Genomic DNA, 24,435 nt, shown 5'->3' with positions numbered 1-24,435 from the left:
CCTGTCTCCTTGTAGATGCCAACCTCCCACCTAAGTCAGGTGAAACTAAAGACTTTCCATTTAGATAAAGCATTAGGTTTTGGGGGGAGAATAAATAAACAAATAAATAAATATTATATAATATATGTATATATTTATATAAAATAAATAAAAGAAATCAAGGTCAGGAGTGGAAAGCATGTTTTCAGGACATGGTTTAAGTTCAGGCTCCTTTCCTGGTTGTATTCCATAATTCTGTGCTACTTCCCAGTGAGCTCACAGGAATCTGACCAGTCTGACCAAGGGCTGGGTAGCAGTGGTGAGGAGATCTCCAAATTTTGCCCCAGGTATTTCTGTTACACATCTGAAATCCTCCATATTTGAGGAGTTATTTTAAGTCTCACCACACCTCCTGTTCTTCAGAAGGATAATTAGATCTGTAAAGAAAGAAAAAAATCGAAGTAATTAGATTTAAAAGAGACTGGATATCAAGACTAACCCTCTTACTATTGAAGAAAAGATGATGAAGAGCAAGAAAATGTATTTAAGTGTAGATTCCTTCTACCTGCTTCCCCTCAGGGCTCTGACCTCACTGTCCCACATCCTGCAGTGTCTATGCTTCTCAAAGATGCTCTCCCAAATTCTTCTCCTCCTATCCCATCCTCTCCTCCTCCCTTCTGGGGAAGCAGCAGTGCCAGAGCAGCACTGGCTTCTGCCTCCCAGGGCATCCCTATCCCTGATTCCAAGTTGTGCTACCTCCCAGGAGGACCTACAGTGTCCTGAGGTCATGATGAAGAACTCAAACCTTTCCTGTGTCTTGATTTTCTTCATAAATCTGTAAAATGTGGGGTCTGTAGGGGAAAAAAAAATCAGAAGTGCTTTGATTTTAGAGTTGAGGTGAAGACCAGTCAGCAAACCATCTCTGTAAGATTTCACTGCCACAGCAGAGCTGGCAGACTTGGAATTAAGAATAAGGTATGCAGGCTAACAATTCCCAGTAGGTTGGATACTGTGACAGAGATAAATCAAGAGGCAAGTGCAAAACAATTCCTTTGCTGGAGTCAATGAAAACTCAGTGAAACTCAGTGAAAACTGTGACGTTGTTGTAACATCTGGGCAACTCTCTGGGCTCAGCCATCCAGCCAGATTTTTCCCACCAAACAGAGCCCCTGTCCAAGCCATGGACAGCCAGTTTCTCCAGGAGGATGCTCTGGGAAATGGTGTTAAACTCTTTTCTAAAGTCCAGACAGACACATTCACAGCTTTCCTCATCCAGCACATGGGTCTCCTTCTTTCAGAAGGAGAAGCAGGTTTTGCCTTTTCCTAATCTCATGTTGGCTGGCTCTGATCCCCCCATTAACAGATCTCAAAAATGGTACTTTTTAACAGGAAAACAGTTGCACAGTGAAGTTTTGGGGTTTTTTTCCCCAGAGAATTTCTCCTGGGATCAGTGCTATCCAACACTCTGAATACTGCAAATCCCAAACCCAGTAGAAAAACTTCACCCTCAGTGAAGTTTTAAACTTCACCCTCAGTACACGCTTGAAGACTCAGCCAGTGTATAATTGCTTTATCTATATAAAGCAATTTATATATTTATACCCACTTTTTGCAGGGACCTTGAATATCTCTGAAATTGAAACAAACTTTAGGGGTTTTTTATTATTATTATTTTATTGCTGCATGAGACAAAAACATTGCCAGGGACCTGGCAGTGAGGCAGTGCTGCACACCCTGATGCTGGTCAGACCTGGGTGCCACGACTCCATTCTGTCCCACACCAGTCCTGCTGCATCATCTCCTGGAGCTGCAGGCACTGGAAAATGTCACAACACTCCAAGAATTCCTGGCATTTACTGCCTGTAGACCAGCAAAAAATGTCTTTGATGCCTGCTGGACACTGGACACGGAGATTCCTTACCTGCAGATCTCTGGCTATTCAAAATCCATGCTTAGAGTACTCCACTAATCCCTTGCATATTCAAACTCCTTGGGTTTTAATACATTTTTAAGAGTTATTGAAGCCACCTCCCTCTGCACCCATGTGCTACAAAAACTTCTACCAGAAATCTGAGCCTGGCAACAGTCTTGCATGTTTAAATTAAAGAGAGGAAACACTACTGTGAGAGCAGCAGGCACGGAAATATTGAGTTTGATAACTATATAAGCAGTTTTCCCTGTGTTATTACTATTTAGGAAGAGGATATTTAAGAGTACTTGGGTATTCAATATGTGTACAAAGAGATTTTTTTGCAGAGAGAGCTGTGATAATTCTGCAGGAGCTGCATGTGAGGATGCTCATCCTCTGCCTGGGCAGAGCCACCCTGATCCATTTCCCACTGGCAATTCCTAGCTCGCCTCTCTCCGTGGGGGCCCTAAACACCACACATCCCTTCATCCTCCCAGCGAGCCGATCGGTGCTTGTGTACACACATGTGGCACATGAGACCGGAATTACCGGGAATCACGGGATCACAGCGCTTCGGGCTGGCAGGGAGCTGACAGAACCAGCTGGTCCCCACGCCGTGCCACACGCCGGGCAGCCTGCCCCGAGCCCCGGGCTGTCCTCTTCCAGCGGCTGTGGCTGCCCTCAGCGCCGCTGAGGGCCGGCGCGCCCGGCGCGGCCACGCGGGGTGGCCGGGATGAGCCTCGGGGCACAGCGCGGCGCTGTCCTCCGCACGCGGCGACACCGCGCTCCAGCGCAGCCTTGGCACCCCGGTCCCGCTCGGTGGGCCCGGGTCTGGAGCCGGGATTAGGGCCGGCACCGGCACCGGCACCGGGATCGGGACGAAGCGAATCTTCCCGGGCTGCCGGCGGCCAATCGCGGCGGCCCGGGCGCGCCCCCGCGGCGCCGCTGCCGTGGGGCATGCCGGGAGCTGTAGTTCTCGCTCTCCCCCGCTCCGTTCTATGCGCGTTCAGGTAAACTACAACTCCCAGTAGCCTGCGGGGCCCCGCCGCGCCTCTCCCGCCCGTGCCTACGATCCCCATCGCGCCCCGCGGGGCCTGGAAGGAGAAGCGGGTCCGGGAGCGCGCGGGGCGGCGCCTGCGCAGAGCGCGGCTTCCTGAGCGTCTGGTGGCGGCCGCCATTTTGTGGTGCCGCTTCCCTCTCCCGCTCGGGATCTGCGGCCGCGGGACCTGGCGCGGGGGCGACGCGGAGCGGGGGGAGCCGGGGCCGCCCGCACCCTCCTCACCTTCCCTTCGCCTCCGTGCGCCGCCGGGCCCCTCCGGCGCTGCCCCCGGGCGCGGCTGCGGAGAGCGGCGCTCGCCCACCATCATGGAAGACGACGGGCAGCCCAGGACCCTGTGAGTGGGGAGGGGGCGGCGGGGCGCGCAGCGGGCCCGGGGCGGAGCGCGGCGGGCGCAGGGCTGCGCTCCCGGGGAGCGCGGCCGGGGCCTGCGGGGTGCCGGGGCAGCGCAGGGCGCCCAGCGGGACGGAGCGTGTGCGGCGGGGTCCGGGCAGGGGGAGCGCGGCCCGCACGGACACGGCGCCGCTCCCAGCCCGGCAAAGCACGGGCGAGCTCGGCTGGAGCCGGCGAGTGACGGGGTCCATCCCCGGAGCCTCCGGGGCCCGTCCCCGGCGGTTTGGAGGTGCAGGCGGGGCTCCCGAGCCTTCCCGGGGGGCCAGGCCGCCCCCGGCCCCTGCCCGGCGGTCCCGGCGCTGGGAAAGTTCTTTGTGCTCTGCCGGCGGTGGGAGGGATGGGGAGCGCCGGGAGAGCGGGAGGGATCGCTTTCCCTCCAGCGTGTCACGCCGTGGCTCAATAACAGGGTATCGGGCCCAGCAGGGAGAAATAACTGTGCTGGCCGTGTCTCTCCGCGCTGTTCGGTCACTTGGTGCCTGTCATCCCTTTTCTGCTTGAAAAATACAAATCTGGGCGTTCTGGGGTTGCTGTCGGGTCCTTCTCAGCTTTGCAGATGTGGTTTTGATGAATTTTCTTTGTCTTGTTGGCTTGAGCGAGGGAGGCTCGCACTTGTGGTTGGCCACTTGAGAGCAGAGATTTTGTGCTGCTGCTGCTTTTCAGCCGTTCCCAGATTTGCAGAGGGTGTTTCGGGCTCCGGCAGCGGGGCAGCGCTCGGGCTGTGCCTGGAAGAAAGGCAGGCTCATGCTCGGGCTGCCCAGATGACAAACACGGCTCAGGACGCTGCAAAAGAAATCTTTGTCTATTTAGCTTTCAGGACAGTAGCCTTCAGAAAAACTCTCCGAGATAGTCTGGACTGAAAGGCACTCTAAAGAGAAACAGAGTAAAATGTCTCACAATACTGTTCTCACTACCAAAATGATGACTTGGCATTTAAGGCTTCGCAAGCAAATTTGTTTTTCTCCTTTCTAGGTCTGCAAAAGTTCTTTAAACTCGTGTATAGTGCAGTATAAGTGCTTAGTCCTTGCTCCCTGAGGTGCATAGTTTGAGTAAGAAGATCTGAAATGCTTTTTGTGTTGATTTGAGTTTGATGATCTGAGTTTGCCTGGCCCTCAGAGCAGACCTAGGTTGGAGTGTTGTTTTAGAGTAGGAGGAGGGAGAAGAGCAGAGTCACACAGTGTTTTATTCAGCTTTATTTTCAAGGCTTTTTTCTTCATTATTGGCTCTTTTTCTTTCTTTTCAAGAACTGCTATATTCCCACTAAGTTTTAAGATGTTCTTTTGGTGCTAACAAGTTTGGGTACCACATTGGCCATGGGTACACATCCATCAAGGACCTGACTTAACCCACTTAGTCACTAACAAGAAGAAAATAAATTTGTGCTGAGATGTCTGAACTAGCATCTCTGCAGCTGCCCCAGATGTTTTATTGCACACGTGTGACTGTTTCATTTGTTAAACTAATAAACAGCATGCACATGAATTTCCTAGCAGTTCTGTAGTAACCACAATCACAAAGGGTTACTTTCCTGTAATTATCTGGAGGCTTTTTGCTTGGAAGACAAAAATTTTGCTGTAGCATTTTTTACATTTTACCTTCTTGTCCTTACTTTTTATCTGAAATATCTTTAAATTTAGAATAGCAAGGCATGTTTTAAGGATTATTATCCTGAGCACTGTTTTTTCTATAGAACAGTTGTGATCTCATAAATAAAACTCACTGTCCCCCAAGAAAAACAAATAAAAATATTGTTAGTTGAACTTTTACGTTTTCATTGTTTGGTTTATTTGGGGAGGGGGAGGGGGGAGAAAATGAAGAACAAATCGTTTCAGTAGGTATTTCACCATGTGCCAAAGCACTTGGTTGGTAGTTTAAGCAGTACTTTATGAATGTCTTAGTTTTTCACTCCTGAAGGAATAAGTGAGATCCAAAATCTGTAAATTAGGAAGGAATTTTATTTTTTAACAGCCGCAAGCCATTTTTTTTTTTACTTAGAAAAAGCCAAACCTACCTTACCACTGTTCACTCAACATTTATGCCCATCTTAACCAGCTCGGGAATGAGGATTGTTTCAATTTGCAGTACTTACAGGGCTGTTATGTTGTCATGATAGGGCAGTCATAAACCTCTAAGAATTCAGAATATTTTCTGAGGCTTAATATAGAATGCTGACACTGTTTGCATTTTTATTTCTTAACTTTATAGAAACGTGAAGAATAACCTTAGCTATTTCTGCCAAAAAACTTTCCAGGAGTAGGGGCCTTTCTGCATGATTTGCCACATGTAATTTTTTAGCTGGTCCTAAGATGAGCTGTGAGCTTCTGATTTTTTTGGGTTGTTTTTTGTTTTAATGGAACACTTGAAAGCTCTGTTCTCTGTGAGTAGTTAGATTTCACAGGCTGTATCAAAATCCTGCTTCTACTTTAAAGTGAGAACTAAACTATCAGAAACCTGATGTGTTGCTAATGTTATCAGTTCTCACAGGCAGCCAGGAAAGTTGCAAAGTTGTATATTCTTGTTGAAGTTTTTAGAAATGTTTTGTGTGGTTTGTTCAGGGACTGTCTGAAGTCACTGCGTGCCTGCAGCTGCTATCTCATCAGCCTTGCCATGCTGTATTCCAGGTCTGGAATGTGGATAAGGTGCCGGAGTAAAGCTTCACCCGGATTCATTTCTCTTGAACTTCCTCTCAGTTCAGCTCTGTGCAGGAATGTTGTCTCCTGGAGGAGGCTGCATAGTGGATTATTCTTGGTATCATTTTATTTCCAGTAGCTCACAAGCACTAGGCAGAGTTTCTAGAATTTCTATGGGCTCTTAAGCCCGTCACTTACCTTATTGCTTATCATTATTTCCTCTTTAAATATGGAAACTGCCGTTACTTGTGTGTTGCCTGTGTGAGAGAGAAATCAAATTTACTATCTTTCCTCCAAAATAGAGTGTAAAGGAGTTTTGTGTACCTAAAAGTAGTGGTTGTAAATGTCCCTTTCTTACCTCCCTGTTTAGGATGCAATCCAAACCTATTTAGCTTCAAAAAGAGAGTTTTGCTGCTCAAGCTGAAGAGTTGAGTTCCAAAACTCATTATGGACTGGTGCATGACTTGTGTTCCTTAGATAGTTCTACATCATCTCTGAATTTCAAGCAGTTTGTTATTCTTTGTGTTGTCAGCAGCACGCAGAAGTGTAATAGATCAATACGTGTGTCAGGACATCTATCTGGCTGTAGGTTGTTGGGGTTTTTTTGTAGCTGCTGTTGGGGTTTTATTTGAGCTGCCTGAAGCACTCAAACGCTAATTGGTGTTTGAGTGCTTCAGTAGCAAACACTATTGCCTGTGTGCAAAAAGCCACAGCTTTTGCTGCCCTGTCACATCATCCCAGACCACCTATAAGAGTTTAGTAAGTGCTTCTGCCTTGCTGGGTTTCATCATTTCAAAAAAGTTTGCATAGTACACCCTCTAGAATATATCAGTCCAAAAAGGTTGAAATGCAGTACAATGGCGTGTTAGGAGTCTTCTGGTTTCTCGAGGTGTGGTGGATAATTTTGTGGATAATTTTGGTTTAGTGAAGTAGAAGTGCTGTTGTGTTCCATCAGGTGGAAATGGAGCTGGACAGGGAAAAGCTGACCATAGGCTGGCCATGTGTGGTGGGAGATTAGCATCAGCTGAGCCAGGTTTTGTGTTTCCGGAAAGGTGAGGTGCTAATGTGGTGAACATATTGATTTCTTTAGTTCTGTAGCATTCAGACATTCACACTAAAGATGTTTGCTTGTATGTTTTTATTAAATCATCTCTAACTGCTGAAGGAGGTGATGTTACTCCAGTTTGCTTAAAGACATGAAAGTAACCATCAAGTCTTACTTTTTGGCATATTGTTTCAAATTTGTAGAGATTCGTAGTTCCAGATTTTACATTTAGTAAGAGAGATTTGGGTCTCTGAGTGTTGTCCTTGCTGCATGAACCTTTACTGTGCAGTATCCTCAGTGGGTGCGTTTCTGAAGTTTGAGTTTTGGCATCTTGGGAAGGGTGGGAATGCCTCTGACTAATGGTAATATTGTGCACCAAGGCAATATTGATCAGATACATTCAGGGAATTCAAGGACCAGTAGGATTTCACATCCCATCTGGATCTGGCAGTCAAGGTGGTCCTGATTTTTATGAAAAGGCAGCTTGTTTCATAGCTGAGGTTATGATGCAACATTGTCACAAGTATCTTGCTGAAGACATGGTGGGATCAAAAAAACACTTACTATATCTTAAATAGTCTAGCAGTTAGTGTAATTTTCTTACCTTAGTTGAATAGATTGCTGAGGAATGGCTTTCCCTAGCTTTTTTTTTCTTTTTAAAATTTTTGTCTGACTGAGAGGAATTCTCCAGCTTGATTTTCAGACTTGTTGTGTTTTCCAAATACTTGTTAATATATGCAGAAGAGGATGATACTTTTTGTTGTTGTTGTTAGTGTTAATTGTATTCCTTGTTGTATCTGCTTTGCAGTAGAAATAATGTGTTAATTTCGTATCAGTGTTACTGTATCAGTGTGCTGTGGAGGCTCAGTGTTAATGAATGCAGTTCTGCAGCACACAGAGGAAGCCAGTACTAGCAATAAACTGCCCCTTTATGTTGGAATTCCTACTGGGATATACACTTGCCATCTGATTTTAGTAGGATCTTCAGAGGTTAATATTTTCACTAAAAGCTATTAGTGATTTACAATTTATTCTTTGTGAATGATTAACAAAAAATTAGTTAATATTTCAGAAAGAAGGTAAGGATGAATGTTTAACTACTAAGTTTTCAGGATAGAACTGAAGAGTCATTGAGATGGACAGTTTGTCCTGTAAGGGGTCTTAGAGTTCTGCAGTTTTTCATTTCTCTACTGAAAAGCTTCATAACAATCCAGGCTTCTGTCAATGACTTGTGTTAATTCATACGTATTTAATAAGAAAATAATGAGTACCTGAAGGATTTTAGTGGATGTTCTGTATTCAGGTGGTACTTCAGAAAGTCACTGTGGATCTTGTAGCATTGAAGTCCTGCTGAGAAAGTGCAGAATTGCCCCACAGTTGCTGAAAGAAGAACATAAACAAACATCTCTTGATAAGGTTGTGTGGTGTTCTGATGAAAACAAACATTGTCCGTTTTAATTTTGCTGATCTGGATGAAAGTCCAGCTGTCAAACACAATTTGCTTTTGAAAAACGTTCAAGGGTTGCCTCTCAGAGCAATTTCAGAGCACACCTGTAGTTAACTCAAAATAAATTTGTCTGTGAGCAATAAGAAAGGCTTGTTCATGTTTATGTTCACTGTATTGCAGGTCAGGCTGACTTTAGTTTGCAGTTCTGTGATGTTCTGTAACTGACCAGAGTAAAATGAGTAAAATGTCTATTCTTTCAACTTCTAAATCACAGAAGGTTCTGCTCATCTTATTGGTTGCACTTGAATTCCTTATGCCTTGATAGCCTTGTTTGTAAAGGTGATGAATGTCCCTCTGCTGATGGCTTGTGACATCTGTTGCTGTGACAAGCCTTGCTCTTAACTGATCACTTTGTTTACAATTTGATTACAAATTAGTCACATTGTTAAAAAGAATTTAGTTTTGCATTCACGACTGTCTCAGCCATTATTGTGACTTGCTAAATCTAGGACTCTTATCTAAACTTGATAAGTATTTCAAAACTTGGAATCATTTCTCAAGATTTACTAACAACAATCAAGAAGTCTGGTTGATATTAAAATAACACTGCCAGAATTTTGGGGGTATTACAGAGGTGGGAGCTGTTGAGATGGATGCTGTACAGTGCATCCCTGTGGCAGAATGCTGCATAAATTGCCTTGTCTGTTGGTGAGTGGGCTGGCTTTCCAAATGCTCAGGAAAACAGAAAAGTTGAGTTGCTTGTTTGCAAGGCAGCACAGTTTGTCCGAGAGCTGCTCCTGAGCTCATGGGAGTTAGATGTGTGTTTGTACCCAAATTCAGAAGTATTCTTGATGAGATACTCAGTGGGAAGTGAAACTTAAAATATCATTGCCCAGTTGGTTGCTTGTTCTGCACAACATTCTTGAGCAATGTTCTTCATGCTTTTGACATCTCTGTGCCAAGGAAATGATTGGCACTAGGTCTTGGTGTCCAGCGTTGTCTGCATCAAGCTTCACTTCTCAGTTGTGTGGCCAACATTGTAATTTAGAAACCACATGAATACTGCATTAAAACTGTGAAATAATTAGTAAATATTGTCTATAAGATACCTGAGATGTTTTAAAGGGAGTTTCTTTATAGTTGTTTAAGTTTTTAAAGCCATAGTTACATTTTAAAATATGACAATTTCTAGTTTAAAATTTTGGTTTTTTGTTTCCTTGTGTAGCTATGTAGGAAACCTCTCCAGAGATGTGACTGAGGTTCTCATACTTCAGTTATTCAGCCAGATTGGACCATGCAAAAGCTGTAAAATGATAACAGAGGTAAGGCCTTCCACATCTGGGGGGTAGCAAATGTAATGTAACTTTATCCTAAGTTGTCCAAAACAAATGAAGCTGAGGGCTTCTTTTGGCATTCCTGGCAGTGGGTTTCTTTGGGTTGATTGTGTTTGGCTCTGGGGGTAACTGTTTGCAGGAGGGACCTGGTGTGTGCAGTCCTGTGCTTTTGCCTGTAGCCCTGACATACCTTTTATCAGCTGGTGGTGAGATTCCACTTTACTTAAAAGTCTGTTACCCCCTCTTTGCAGAATCACTTTTTCTGATGATCAGAAGCCTTATTATTTCAAGTGTTATTCATGGCTGTTTTGTACATTTTTCACTTTATTTGAACATGAGCCTCAGTAATTCTTGTCCCTCTTGAATAAATGGTTCTTTGCTATGATGAAAAGTAAGAAATCCTTCAAAATAAGTTTGACTCTTCCTCAGCTTTTTCTTCACTAGCTCAAATACCTCTTGTCTGCACCAGTACAAATAGTTCTTGTCTGCACCTGTCTGTTCTTAAATTAATTTTTCCTTGAAACAAAGTGACAAAATTTCCATAGTATTGCAGATAAAGTCTTTTGCACAGAGTGTTGGTAAGTATTAATGTTTTCTTATCTCCATTGTAAATACTCTGGTACCTTTATGGTTGGCAGCCATTTCTGTGAGCTTTTTGACACATCCTGCAAAATTTCTCTATCCCTGGTATTTTTCCTTCCTTCTACGTTTGTAACTGGTAAACTTTGAGGAGGCAGGAACTAATCTGAGCTTCAGCCAGGTGTAAGCTTTGCTCCTTCATCTCTGGTTTCTGTATACTCTTCATACTTTTTACTACATCTTATGCTTCTTACTAACTTGTAATTACAGATTTCTTGAGGACAGTTACATTAGTTTTCTGTCAAGATTGTTAATGAAAATATTAAAAGGCAAGTCTCGTGACCTGACTTCTTTAGGAATATTACCAGAAACTCCCCTGTGGGCTTCTTCTTCCTTTCAATACTCACACAGCTTGTTTGTTTCTTTGTTTTTAGCTAATCATCAACTTGCTGCTTGTTTAATCACTCTCATCTTTGTCTGGACTAATAGTTTCCCATGTGACACTTTCCTCTGCTGGATTTGTTTTAAGTTTATTGGAGAAAAGTAACAGAAGGCTGACAGATCACAGTTGTTAGTTCCTCTCTGAAGAAACAGTTTTGATTGTCATGTGCTCTGCAGACATAAGGTGCTGCTGCTCCCACCTTTGGCTGGGTGAGAGCTGTTAGCAGCAGTTTGGTTTCTTGAGGATCAGATGAGAAATTCCAACATTTTTGCCTTGGTTGAGGCTTTGTGGTTTTAAGATCTTTCCCTAAGTGAGACATCTCCATGAAACAATAGATGAACAAGAACTGCTGGCAGCTGTATTCAGTCGCACAGGGGTGCCTGCACTGGGCTGATCTCAGCAGCTGCCAAGAAGCAGTCACAGAAGTGCAGGTTGGGTTCTGCACTGGCACCTGCAGCTGTCACAGGACCTGTCCCTGGTGCCCATCCTTCCACAGTGTGTGGTAAACCTGTCCTAGGGACTGTGTCATGGTTGGGTGGTTCTTACCATTGTTAGCACCACCATCACCTTTTAAAAACCTGTGATTTTTCCATTTTAGCCAGGTGTATCAAGTCATCCTTTTTCTTTTGTAGAGTATATGACATGAACACATCAAGTGTTGAAAAAGTTCAGGTGGTTTTTTTGGGGGTATATAATACTCAGGCTGCTGGCACAGTATTTGTAGATGGTTTGAACACCTAAAGATCTGAGGGTCGGCAAAAGAGATTCTTCTCATGTTCAGACAAGTTCTCAGTGCTAAAGAAGACCTCCCTGCAATCTAAAAGTAAGACTGTACTTCAGCTGAAGCATAAACTACACCACATTTCCTAAAGAAGCCTTAAATGGGTTTCCCAAAGTAGTGTGGGAGGAGGGGTGAATTAAGGCTTTCTTTTTTGGGCCATCTGAGGTGAGTGTGCTTGTAGAGAACTTTGTGGCTGAAACTTTTTTTATGATCTCAGGTGCATTTTGTCTCATCTGTTCATTGTGCATCAGTTGGAGGCCCCAGGTAGTGACAGCATTCAGGAGGATGACTTCAGACTCCAAGACCATTTTAGGTGTATAAAGGCCTTGTGATCCATTCAGCTGCTGCATCTTCACAGCTTCACGAGTAGACAGAACTACGTTTAAGCTGTACAATCAGTTTTTAGGGGGAAGGATTAGAATTGTTCATCAGTGTAAATGTGTATGGGTTGTGAGAAGTTAAATAGGAGTGCTGAAAAGGCTTCTCTTAGCTTGTGCTACAGCTGTGTTCTACCTGCACTGGGGGAGGTTGATAGTGAGAATACTGATGCCAGAGCAGTTCCTCTCTGCTAGACCCTTCCCTTTCCATGTGAGAAATAACTTGGTTAGGGTAATATTGGTGTTTATCATCTTTTGGTCCATGCATGTGCTGAATAGTTAATGGAAACGATTTGGTTAGAGTTTTTGTTGTACTCATTACAGCTTGGAGATAGATCAAATCCAGTGTTCAAGTTGGCTTTCTCAGCATCCTTTCCACCTGATCAGCTTTTCAGAAAACTCTTCTGTTCTTTGCACTTTATACTCTGGTACAATTATCACTTGAGTGACCTCTGTCAGTGAGTATTTTTAAAGGTGATTTAATAGGCCATCCTACAAAAACAGGTTGTACTCAAGGTTTAACAGAGTTAACAGTCAGTTGGTTAGTATCCTTTTCTCTCAGACTATTTTGAGTTCTTTTAAAAGATTATTTCTCAGTCATTGGCTTTTTTCACTTGAGACTGACACTGTGCAGGTTCCAGGTTGCTGCCTGCTGGTGGTTTTCAGTCAAAAAAAGGGAAAGATTTCTTAAGTAGGGCAAGAGAAAATTGGTGAAAATGTGTCTGGGGAATAAACCTTCCTAGCTTTGAGTATATGCAAGAGGCAGTTTTTTCTTCTCTCCGTTCTTCCCCTTTTCCCCCCCTTACCATCCAGTTTGCAGGTCACTTTTCTGATCAGTTATTTTTAGTTCAGTAAACTTCAGTCCTCATTCCAGCAAGCTATCCTTCAGAAACTGCTAGACCTTTAATAAAAAATCCATCTTAAGAATTCTTGCATTTAAGTGTAATGTCAAAGGCTATTTCATAAATCTGATGCAAATCATTCTGAACCTTTCTAGCTGTAAGTAATATATTTTCCTGGATTTTCTTCTCAGCAACCCGATAGCAGAAGGGTCAACTCTTCTGTTGGATTTTCTGTTTTGCAGCATACAAGCAATGACCCTTATTGCTTTGTGGAATTTTATGAACACAGAGATGCAGCTGCTGCATTAGCTGCTATGAATGGGAGAAAAATTTTGGGAAAGGTAAGTTGCTCACATGGTAATCTTAGATTTAAAGAATATAGATTTGTGTGAAAATATTAGTAAAACTATTGAAGATGTTTTACCAAGATTAAATATTGATAGAATAATCTTTTAAAAGTATTGATATAAAAAAAGTCTTGTTTAGGAAATGTATTATTTGTGATCTTCTATTTATGATGGTGTTTTATATTAAGTGATGATTTGTAAATGTTGAGAGTTGTAACCCACCCATGAATGAGCTTATAAAATGTAAGAATTTTGTGAATTTATACTAAATCTTATACTTGTTTTCAGGAGGTCAAAGTAAACTGGGCAACAACACCAAGTAGCCAGAAAAAAGATACATCCAGTAAGTAATGTAATGCCACAGTATCACTTCTGCACAAATACTTCACAAAGTGGTAATAATTTATCATAAATGCATTTAAACATAACTTCTTTCCTTCCCATCTAGAGTTTAATAGAATTTTGCAAACTAATTCTTCTGTTTCTGCTTTACAACTGGGGAAACCGGAGTGGACAGATTAAATTGCTGCTGCTCTTCACATGGAAGCCTGAGCGTTCCTGGTTCCCAGAGCTGTGTGCAGAGCATCACTTTCTCAGGAGCTGAAACTTTAGATAGCAGTTAAATATTTGATTAGTAAATTATTTATTTTCAGATCACTTCCATGTGTTCGTTGGGGATTTAAGTCCAGAAATAACAACAGAAGACATCAAGTCAGCATTTGCTCCTTTTGGTAAAATATCGTAAGTATCATTATAAACATTTCCATTATCAGTTAGAAAATGTGATAGTGAAAATGTGTTTCTAAGTTGAAATGTTATTTCTTATCTGTTGAGATAATTTTTCTGCTGTTCATTTCCTTGGGGTGGGCGGGTGGGTAGAAAAGAGGGGTTGTATCTCAGTGTGTTTCACAATGTAAATACAGTAATGTAATTGTGCTCTGGTTTGCTGAAAGCAATGTGCTTTTAACCTAATTTATATGCTAATGTCCTTCAACCTTTTATTAAAATTTAATTACTGCTCTAAGTGTGATTTTTTTGGTGTTGAGAATGTGTACAGAGTAGTGACTTGACAACTGGTATATATTGTATTTTGGGTGTGTTTTATGTGCATTTTGGCTGCATTTCATAGGCAGTGTGGAAAACTGGGCAATTGAAATATAATTCTATAAAGCAGCTAGTTAATAACTTGGGATTGTTTTGAAAAAGCTAATACTTGTGAGAATGAAATCTGGTTCTTTGGATGATAATGGGATGAATTACAATTATAAGATCTTAAATGAAAAATGGTGGCTTTACAATATGTGCACATTTCTGCCAGTTCAGAGAATGTTTCTTTAAACTTCTCTTGGACCATTCAGGTGATACTACATCACCTGATATTCTAATTGAACATATTTAACATTACAAAATCCTTGAGAGTGCTAAAGTATATATGTCCTAAAGAGTACTGCTACAAAAAAGTCTGTTAATCTTTTATCAGTTTATCTTTATAAAAATCAAAGTTGCACATGAACGTTTTTGTACTACTTTACAGGGATATATTTCTAAGAACAAAATTCTTATTTTTCTCTTGTTCTGTACGCATATTTTTAAATGAATCATAAATCTTATTTCTTACCTCTGCTGTTTTGTTTACTTTGCTTTTTGTCTCTTAATGTGGTAAGTAGTACTGTTTTAAAAATCAATTTAAAAAGAATAATTCAGGTTTCTGTTTCTCAATCTATATTTATACCTGAGACCTGCAGTTTTTCTAAAGTCCAAGTCACAATTAAAAGTAATAGCATTCTGGTTATTTTGCAGAATTGCTCATAAGAATGGACAGGATCTTGAAGGCTAACTGCAAGGAACTGTGCACACTGGAACTCAGTTGTAGATTTTTTCTCATTTCTATTTATTCTTATTATACATTATTTATATATACATATTTTAGTATTTACATTTTAACATTCTATATTCAGTGCAGTTCTATATTTCCAATCATTTTAACTTACTCACTAAAATTTCTGTGTAAATTTGTTGTTTTCGTACTGGTGTGCTTAGCATTGTTGTTAGTTTTATTCTCCTTTCTTAAATTTCTGAAAATGTCAATTTTTCAAAATTTACAGCTACCCAAACTCCAAAATGATGGTAGAGAATTGACCAAGAAAAATAAAGAAATCTGTTAACAGGCCATGTATGCCTTTTAATTCCTATTTTTTCCTCTTTTTCGATTTTTTTAATATTTCATATATTTTGTATCACTAGGCAGAAGACATTTAACTATTTAGAAAATGCATGGTAAATTAGATAGAATTGTTACAGTAATTTATAGAACAGTAAACCTTAGAGGACCCTAGCCAATAGAATATTAGAAAAGGAAACTTTGTTTCTCTTATACTTCAAATTTGAACATTCTAGTTATAGCCAGTATAGGTTATGTGCATAGGTTGCATGTTTATTACATGTTATTTTTTTTGTCCTACTGCTTTTTTCTAACAGGTAAAGAAGCAATAGGGAGAGTTCAGGAATGACTGTAGTTTTAGGGCTAACTGAATTTATAAGAAAAAATTATGCTCACAATACAGTGTGTGTGGTTCCTTTTAGTTTTTATTTTGCAGGTTATCAATACTACCCTCATATAGCTGTGCTTCTTTTCACAGGGATGCACGGGTAGTTAAAGATATGGCAACTGGAAAGTCAAAAGGCTATGGTTTTGTATCTTTTTATAACAAACTGGTGAGTAATCACAATGCAGGTTTAAAATAGTTCCTATTTTCCATTTTTAGTTTTGTCTGTTTAGGTATTCGCTGTTAATTAGACTTCAGGGAAAGAAATTTACATGTACAGGAGCTGTATGTATGTTTAGGACAACGTGGGGAAACTGTGAATCATTTTCCTTAAATATTTTGCAGAGGAAAAAACTCACAGTTTCAGGATATTAGGCATATAAAGCTTGTTTGTGTGGTCAGAAGTCCTGCGTGTCAGATCTCTTTGGATGTTCTGTAACACTTACCTGGAAATGTCATAATCAGAGAAAAAGTTGTAATTTCTTCAGATTTGCTAATGCCATAAGCTACTGCAAGTGAATGCCTTGATTTAGTGTGGTTTTTTCCAGTCATGCTTTCTTTGTTCTGTTTTACAGCTGAAAAAGCAAGAAATAGCTGCTATTTCCATGTACCCCTCTTCCCTTATCATACAGTTGTTTGGTTCCTGTGACCAGGGGGGAACTGTAACAGTCATGGAATTAAAGTTACTGGATTATTTTTAGACTTAGCCATAAAAACTCCAGTTTGAAATTTGTATTACAAAATTAATGGAGGAATTCTAAACACAGTACTAAAAAGTACTCTAAATTTCATGTCCTGATTGCTGTTCATTGCCACAGCAGCTGCATCTGTAGGGTTATGTTTTTCAGAATGTATAATTCTGCTAGATTCAGGGAAGTGGGATATGCTCCCACACTTCAGGTACTCCAGCCTGAGCTCTTAATGCATAACACAGTTAAAAGAAAATGGACCTCCTGCATTGGACTGGATCAGTTTTGGCTTGGGCTCTGTTCCATTTTTGCCTCAGCTGTGATCCTCAGGCAGGATAGCAGCAAGATTCATCAGAAAGTGTTTCCTTTCCTAGTCACTTCAGTATATATTCACCATGTTTTAGGAGCCAAGGGTGCTTCAATCAATTGGGGTGTTTCATTGTCTGGAGGTTTGGTTTTATCATTTGGATTGAGTTTTTCTTTTCTTATTGGTCATCTTTTGTAATTTCATTTTTGTATTTATGTGTTTTCAAAATGAGTACTCAATATAATTAAAACCTAGAAAGATCAGGGTCCTGAGTTTGAGAAGAGAATTCTAGCTGGGAGCAGCTCACCTTTAACTTGTCCACATCTTCTTTGTCTCTTATACTTGGCAGTTTTTTCCTTAAGCTTTTTGCCCTTGGAAAAGCTTTTCAAATGTGCACTATTTTCTCTGCCTGTCTTCTTCCAAAGCAATTGGGAGACAAATTGCTTCTTGCAGCTGTTAGCAAACTCACCCTTGCTTAACAGATGTTTCTGCTTTCACTGTGAACTTAAAGATTGTCTACAGTTTCATGTTCAAGATAAAAAGTGGGCCATGGATTCTCATGTGTGTTCATACAATGACTTTAACATGTAGAGAATTTACAAGGCATGTGTTGCACAACTCCAGGAAGCAAAAGAAACATTTAGTGATAGTTGTTTTACTTCAGTGATTGGTTCTGGCATCTGTGTGACTTTCCCACTTTTTTGGGCAGCTTTTGGACATTCTAATGCAGATGCTTGTATGGTATAAATGTGTGTGTATACATGTATGTGTTCAGGTAGCATATATATGATTCTGAGGGCCTTCTCTGTAGCCAGTTGCTTTCATGTTAATTAATGTTTGTCTGCTTACTATGATTATTCAGAATTTTGTACACTTCTGAGTACTGTTACTGATTTTGTCACTGGAATTAACTGACAGCAAAGTCTTGGGAGTAGATTTGTACATGGTTTTTGTTTGGAAGTGCTAAGTCTCTGTTTTAATCTCTTCAGGATGCAGAAAATGCTATTGTACACATGGGAGGCCAGTGGTTGGGAGGCCGCCAGATCAGAACTAACTGGGCAACAAGGAAACCACCAGCCCCCAAAAGTACACAAGAAAGTAAGAGCTTCATGTCATGCTGTGTTGTGTTTGCTGTCTTTTCACTGTTCAATGGGGGAATAAAACATAAGCCAAAATCATGTCACTTAAATCACATATTAGCTTGCCTTCCAGATTTTGATTAGATTTTTTTTTGGGGTATGTTGTATCAACATAGTCATAAAATATTTTATGTTTGTTAATAATATGTTTGTTAGATGTGAAATTCATGCTTGTGTATGAGGTAAGTGTCTAGGTTACTGTCAGCCCACTGCTGAAATCCAGCCTTCTCTCTTTATAGATAATACAAAACAGTTGAGATTTGAAGACGTAGTAAATCAGTCAAGTCCAAAAAATTGTACTGTGTACTGTGGAGGAATTGCCTCGGGTCTAACAGGTATGAAGTATTCTCTTATTTTGTATTATTGAAACTTTTTGGACACCGGGATGGTCACTAATTCAAAAACATCTTATGTTGTAGATCAGCTTATGAGACAGACTTTTTCACCGTTTGGACAGATTATGGAAATAAGGGTGTTTCCAGAAAAAGGTTACTCATTTGTCAGGTATGGACAGAGAAAGCAAAATCTCTGGGTCTGTGCATGTAGTAACACTTCATTTCTCTGTAATTTCACTTGATTGAGCTTGTCCTGATACAATAAAAACTATCACCATATATTCATAGAATAATTTGGAACTTTTAAAAAGGGCCACCAACATTTTTACCTGAGAAGATGAATGTTTGTGAAAGCAGATGTTTTTCTCTGGATTTCCTGTATGTATGGAGTCACTGTTTTTTAAGTAATCAGGTGGAAGTACTGTAAAACATAACACTGGTTTGTTTTTACATTTTTTAGGTTTTCAACCCATGAAAGTGCAGCACATGCTATTGTTTCAGTTAATGGAACCACAATTGAAGGACATGTTGTTAAATGTTATTGGGGTAAAGAATCCCCTGATATGACTAAAAATTTCCAACAGGTAACTGTACTTAACCTTTTCTTTGTATTACAAAAGCAATTGTGTTTATACCTGTAATGACTTCCCAGTTGTAATGGCTAAATTTTGTGGTGGAGTTCTTATGAAATTCCATGTTCTGTCTCAGTTATGTTCCAGTTCATCAAATTGGGCTAGTGATTTTGATGGAATATCTGTTACTGTCTTCTGGATATGATCCAAGATAGGGAGAAACTTTGAGGTAATTTTAATTCTTGCTGTTTTGCTAACTGCAGATTAGGTGGCTGTCCAACCAAATAGTCTTTGGGGTTTCAAGCATATACAAATTTTTCAGTACAAGGATCTAATTAAGTCATAGTGACATCTTATTTTTCAGATCTCATTATTGCTTGTTTTAGCTCTCTTGAGTGATATAGCCAAAACTTTGCCTTCAGCAGCACAAATGCAATGTAAACCATCTCTAGAATCTGAAGTACAATGGATTATTCTTTCTGCAGGTGGATTACAGTCAGTGGGGACAATGGAGCCAAGTATATGGAAATCCACAACAGTATGGGCAATATATGGCTAATGGGTGGCAAGTACCATCATATGGAATGTATGGCCAAGCATGGAATCAACAGGGTTTTGGAGTAGAGTGAGTACTTATATTTAATTTTTTTTAGACTATTCCAAGAGTGCTGTAGCTTAAGTTTCAGGCTCATTTGGGTCAAGGATTGAACAAGGTTTCAAACTTTAGGGGGACTCCTGTGTGCTTAAAGTTTATGTTCAGTGCATATAAGCAGATGCTGGGGTGAGTAGCTCAGACTTGTACCTGATGGCACGTTTCGTGTGTGATGGAGACACAAAGACCACCCAGTGAGGAAAAGTTTGGGTGGTGGTCTTGTCTGGTATCTAAATCTATTCTGGGTGAGTCTGAGCCAGGAGCCCGGATATTTGCCTGCAGGGAGAGAAGGAACACAGACACTTTAACTTGTGCACTTTCAGAATTTGGGTGGGCTTTTAATAATGGATCTCTCGGAGACTGAAGTCTTCAAAAGAACTGTTTGTTTTAACATAATTTTGAAATAACTTGTTTGCCTAGTTCTTCATTATCTGGTGCCAGTTAAACATATTAAGCCCTGATAGAGCTATCACTGGTGCTCATGCCCATGAGCTATTGGGTATTTCTTGCATTTCTGCATCACTGATGTTGAGTTCCAGCCACCTGTGTGTGTTCATGCCTTTGGAGGCAGGTGCCATATCCAGCTGGTACCCAAGGTTTGTGGGGTTTTTTTCTCCTTTGTTCTTAAACAGCTCATGATATTTTCAAGAATGACATGTTGTAGAGCTTAACCTGATTTACTCATTAAAAAGAAGAAGAAATTGTTCTATTTTCATATCAGTAGTTGTGTAGGAAGTATTTTTTTGGTTGGTTGTTTTTTTATTTAAGTTGTTTTTCCCCATTTTTTTAACCATCCTGTTTCTTTTTAAGCCAATCTCCATCTGCTGCCTGGATGGGTGGATTTGGTGCTCAACCTGCCCAGGGACAAGGTGCTCCTGTAATACCTAACCAAGCTGGATATGGTATGGCAAGCTACCAAACGCAGTGAGCTGGGACTCTGTTTAAAAGTGTGTATTTCATGATAGGCTGCAGTTTCCAGTGACATTCTGAAGACTGGAATGTAGACAATGAAAAAAAAAAAGAAAATATTTATTTTAAAAATGGAAATGTTTGGAACCTTTAGCACAGCTTTGCTTTGGTGAAGGACACAAATGTCTTCTAGTTCTGCCTTTTTAAGTTTTTGTTCATGATGGATATGAACATGTTTTTCTTTGTGTACAAAAATTAAAAATAAAGTCAATAAAGACAATTCTGACTACAAATTTTGATATAGTAGGAGAAATGGCTAATGAATTTGATCTTGAGGTTACCATTCCTTTTTTTTTTGTTTTGTCTTCAGTGTTTTTTATCATTGTGCTTTTAAGAAAAATGACGTTGAAAAACAGGGAGTTCTTTTAGCTGAACACACATCCTGAAATAAACTGTGGACCAATCACTACAACCTGCAAGACAGTATTGAGTTTTCAAGAAGCCTATGGACATAGCTCAAAGTATATGTAGGTCTTGGAATAATTTTTTAAAAAATATTTAATTTTTCTACATGCTTACAGAAAACAGCTGATACAACGAATAGTTCAGTTTGAAATGAAAAACAGTACTGTCTGAGAAATTTCACATAACTTTTACTGTCCACATTCAGGCACACGTTGAAACTTTTCAAAGCTGGTTTGCTTGTTAAAACTCTAGTAGTTTACATTTAATTTTGAGAAGTAAAAGTGTTTTTACAAGTATGTTGTTTGTATTCAAATCAGACAGTCATACTTGGGCTTTTACATAAAGTTTGAAGGCTACACATTGTAAATATTTCATAATTACAGTGTTTCAAAAGCATGCTCAAACATAGAAGTAGCAATGTAATTATTCAAAGTAATACTTAATATACCCTACTGCTTTAAATGCAGTAGATTGACAAGAATGTGCAAGACTGACATTTCCAAAGTTGGCTATTATGTAAAGTTACATAAAGAACTATAACAAAGAGCCTTAATTTTAATTTCATAAATCTTTAATGCATCACTTTTGTCATTAGAAATACAAATTTTTTGCTTTACATTATTTGGTATGTAAATACCTTGGTTAACAACCTTGTAAACCTATTTCAAGGTTATTATAAGTTGTATAGTATCTTGAGTGTTTTGAAAAATCTTGATGTTTTTTAAGTCTAGAAATATTTTGCCCAAGAATTTTTTAACAAGATTGTTAAAAACATCTTATTTTAGAGAATATTCAATGTGCCATTTGGTAAATGGAGATGCAGTTGAAACAGTACACTGAGTTGTGACTTATTTTTAATTAAAGTTTTTGTCTTTATGGATGGTTTGCATGTGATGAACTTGTACAGAGGCTGGGTTGTTTGTGTACTGAGTGTGTAAATGGATAAATCATGAAGATGTTTAAATGGTATACTTGGGTTATTTCTGAATTATTTTATGGATACATTGATATAAACTGCCTCAATAAATTTGAAGTTGAAAATGAATGTAAGTTAGATATAAGTAATGTGTCCTCCCTGTGACAGCTAGAGGGTGCAAATGCCTCAGCTGTCATCTGGAATGCTGAGGCAGGCACGGTTGGAAGGGAAAGAGTAGGATTTGCAGTGGTAGCTCAGTGAAGCAAATTTGCATTTTAAAAGAAACAGAAAATTTGGTTTTTAGAGATGGTAGTTCTGAGTGTCTGAGAAGCTGTGTATTTTCTCTTTTCTGTTTCTGACCATGCAGGTGTTGCGAGGTAGAGTAGTCTGTTTTGAAATGGAGATTTGCAGTTGTGTTAAACCCAGCCAGGTTGTGCAAATAACTACACTTGTTGCTGTAGCAAGTCACATGAGGGTTTTCTTTCCTCCTCTTTTATTGACGTGTGAAGTAGTACCTTGACTTTTAGATCAGGTTGAGAGTGAGATGTACTGGAAGAGCAGTTTAGTCAGTGGGCTCAGCTGCACCAGAGGTACTTGTCACTCTGGGCAGCTAATGCATGCAATAATGACTGAGGTTAGTGTGGAACCACGAGTGCTCGTGCTGGCAGAATTGGCCCTTTTTCTCCTTTATGGTGTATGTAGTGTCTTTCCACTCAAGATAGGAATCTTGCCTACAGAACTCTTGTTTTTCTATACATTTTGTACATATGTGTATATCTACGCGAGGATCGGCCTATACATTGTAGTTTGGAAAAACCTCACAAGTAACTCTGTTCTTGTTACACTCAGCCGGTTTAAGAAGTCACGAGTCAGTAGAGACATGAATTGTGAGTTCCTTTAGGATTTCTTAGACTTCACTTGAAATCTGGGGTTTCTACATCCTTCTAGGTGTTTGCCATATGGCTGTTCTGGGTGCATGCTGGTGTGGAGGCAGTTTGTTCTTTAGGCGCTACTGAAGATTTAGATGATGCAAGTACATTGCCACATAAATGCCCATATACATGGGTGTGAGATTAAGGCAGTGATCTTTCAGGTCTCAATGTGTAGATCACTTTAAATCTGATTATTTAATATGCCTGCTGTAGAGCTGGGCCGTACCTGACCTGTATTTCAGGATGAAAGATAGGATATACCTTCTGATTTAAGTCTTTTGTCATTGATTTTTATACAGCTTTTCTGTAATGGTGATATTTCTTCGCAGACTGCTCAAGATGTGGGGGTCTCCAGTGTCCTTTAATGTTTCTCTAGCACTGCGAGGAGGAGTTGTAAATTAGATTGCTTTTTACTCAGTAGCATTCATAAATGCATCACTGACAATTTTTTGGCACCAAAGAGCCTCTTGCACCATACTGCTTTTATGAGTGACACTTACACTGTTGTAATTTCTCTAACTACAGAAATTGACCACTACCTAACCCTTACCACTAGAATTTGGATTTCAGAAACACTGATTTATTATGGCTTAAGTTGATGCGTGCAACCTAAACCAGGGTTGTAATCTGCATTTGCAGAAAATGTTCAATAAAAGTGGAACATGATAAAGGGCTTATCCTGTATTTGTCATCTGTCAAAGCATTGTCCCTCTTTGCTGTAAAACTGACAACAGGCAGACAAGGCTGAACTTGTAAACTATGCACTTGCAATCATGTAAAAGATGTTTTATTTAAAAAAATTTCCTACAAAATCATTTTGTATTTTGCAGAGTTGCAGTAGTAAGGCTGTAAATCTAAGGTTACCTGTAGCTTCTCATCAATCCTGCCTCCTTGTGTATATTTGCTAACAGTTTTTAGACATACCTGCAGAACCTTCTTCTTACTAAGATAACTTCATGAGAAGCGATTCACTGTACCAGAACCATTGCCTTCATTTCACTCAAAAAAGTCTCACAGTGAATAAGGCTTAGTTTTGCAGAAAAATAGTGATTTGTTTTTCTTGTGTTTGTACACAAGGAAGCAGACTTAAACTGTATGGACATGATTAGTGTCTGATACTTCTTAATTATCTGACTGTTTTTGAACAAGGGCACAAGTGTTTGTTTTAATCACGTGAAACTGTTTCCTGGTCAGCAATAAAAGATTTTGTTGCACTGTTCTTACATTGCAAGGTACAGGCAATCTTTTGTTCAGTATACTTCCAAATAATGGATGGGGCTTGTGAAGAACTGCCTTGTTCCAGCTTGAATTTTCATATCTAGATTTAATCTGGGATCGGGATTGCGGCTGTAAGAGCAAAAGAAAGTTCTCTTGAAAGTTGAGTGAGAATTCATTCATTCTGATCACATGTGGTGCCTGTCCCACATTGATAAATTTAAGGGTTTCACTATGTAATGAAATTTCTGTTCATAAAAAGGCAACTGCAAGGCAGTAGCTTCTGGGGAGGTCTTTGTCGTGTTTCATTTCAGCTGACTTCATTGAATCCAGTTGATTGTTTTAAAAAACCCTTAAAAGTTGTTGTGTTTCTCAGTATCACATGGATAAAATTCCATCCTGCTGTACCATAATTTCAATTCAAAGAAAATGCTGAAGTGTTTACCAAATGTTTTACTTGAAAAAGAAACAGGACTTCATGTTGACAAGTGAACACTGATTGTGTTGTCCTTCTGAGGCTGTGTGCTGATGTAGATCATGGATGTGTGAATGACATGCTCTGCTCACTGACATTTCAAGGGTAATGACTCAGAACGTTA

At 40.0% G+C, this 24,435-nt stretch overlaps 1 protein-coding gene and 1 long non-coding RNA gene across 7 annotated transcripts; one reads left to right on the top strand and one right to left on the bottom strand.

Moving 5' to 3' along the window:
- Positions 1–111: 111 nt before the first annotated feature.
- Positions 112–2,793, bottom strand: LOC135306875 (uncharacterized). Its single transcript, XR_010367620.1, has 2 exons — positions 2,438–2,793; positions 112–416 (listed from the first exon to the last, which is right to left on the bottom strand). It is a non-coding gene; the product is annotated as an uncharacterized LOC135306875 (long non-coding RNA).
- A 241-nt stretch (positions 2,794–3,034) lies between these two features.
- Positions 3,035–23,840, top strand: TIAL1 (TIA1 cytotoxic granule associated RNA binding protein like 1). 6 transcript variants are annotated; one of them, XM_064431464.1, is made up of 12 exons: positions 3,038–3,282; positions 9,683–9,779; positions 13,004–13,153; positions 13,448–13,502; positions 13,813–13,900; positions 15,799–15,874; positions 17,691–17,799; positions 18,080–18,175; positions 18,260–18,344; positions 18,636–18,759; positions 18,884–18,976; positions 19,233–19,371. In XM_064431464.1, exons 1-11 carry the CDS (start codon positions 3,254–3,256, stop codon positions 18,950–18,952), a joined length of 978 nt encoding a protein of 325 aa, XP_064287534.1. In that variant the 5' UTR covers positions 3,038–3,253; the 3' UTR covers positions 18,953–18,976; positions 19,233–19,371. The 6 variants fall into 6 exon arrangements, with proteins under 6 accessions (XP_064287537.1, XP_064287534.1, XP_064287532.1 ...); XM_064431462.1 differs by lacking the exon at positions 18,884–18,976 and adding an exon at positions 20,210–23,840 and having other exon boundaries at positions 3,040–3,282; positions 13,055–13,153; positions 19,233–19,372; XM_064431461.1 differs by lacking the exon at positions 18,884–18,976 and adding an exon at positions 20,210–23,840 and having other exon boundaries at positions 3,040–3,282; positions 19,233–19,372.
- Positions 23,841–24,435: the final 595 nt, after the last annotated feature.

This window comes from Passer domesticus, chromosome 8 (genome assembly GCF_036417665.1).
Source record: "Passer domesticus isolate bPasDom1 chromosome 8, bPasDom1.hap1, whole genome shotgun sequence".
Lineage (NCBI taxonomy): Eukaryota > Metazoa > Chordata > Aves > Passeriformes > Passeridae > Passer > Passer domesticus.
Note: the sequence above shows the minus strand (reverse complement) of the source record. Positions and strands in the feature narration are given on the sequence as shown.

What these genes read in the sequence shown, in the direction of transcription:
- TIAL1 (XM_064431461.1), top strand. Translation starts at nt 3,254, where the DNA reads ATGGAAGACGACGGGCAGCCCAGGACCCT. An exon ending in GGAGAAAAATTTTGGGAAAG is followed by an intron (nt 13,154 to 13,447) that starts GTAAGTTGCTCA and finishes ACTTGTTTTCAG; the next exon opens with GAGGTCAAAGTAAACTGGGC. An exon ending in AAAGGTTACTCATTTGTCAG is followed by an intron (nt 18,345 to 18,635) that starts GTATGGACAGAG and finishes TACATTTTTTAG; the next exon opens with GTTTTCAACCCATGAAAGTG.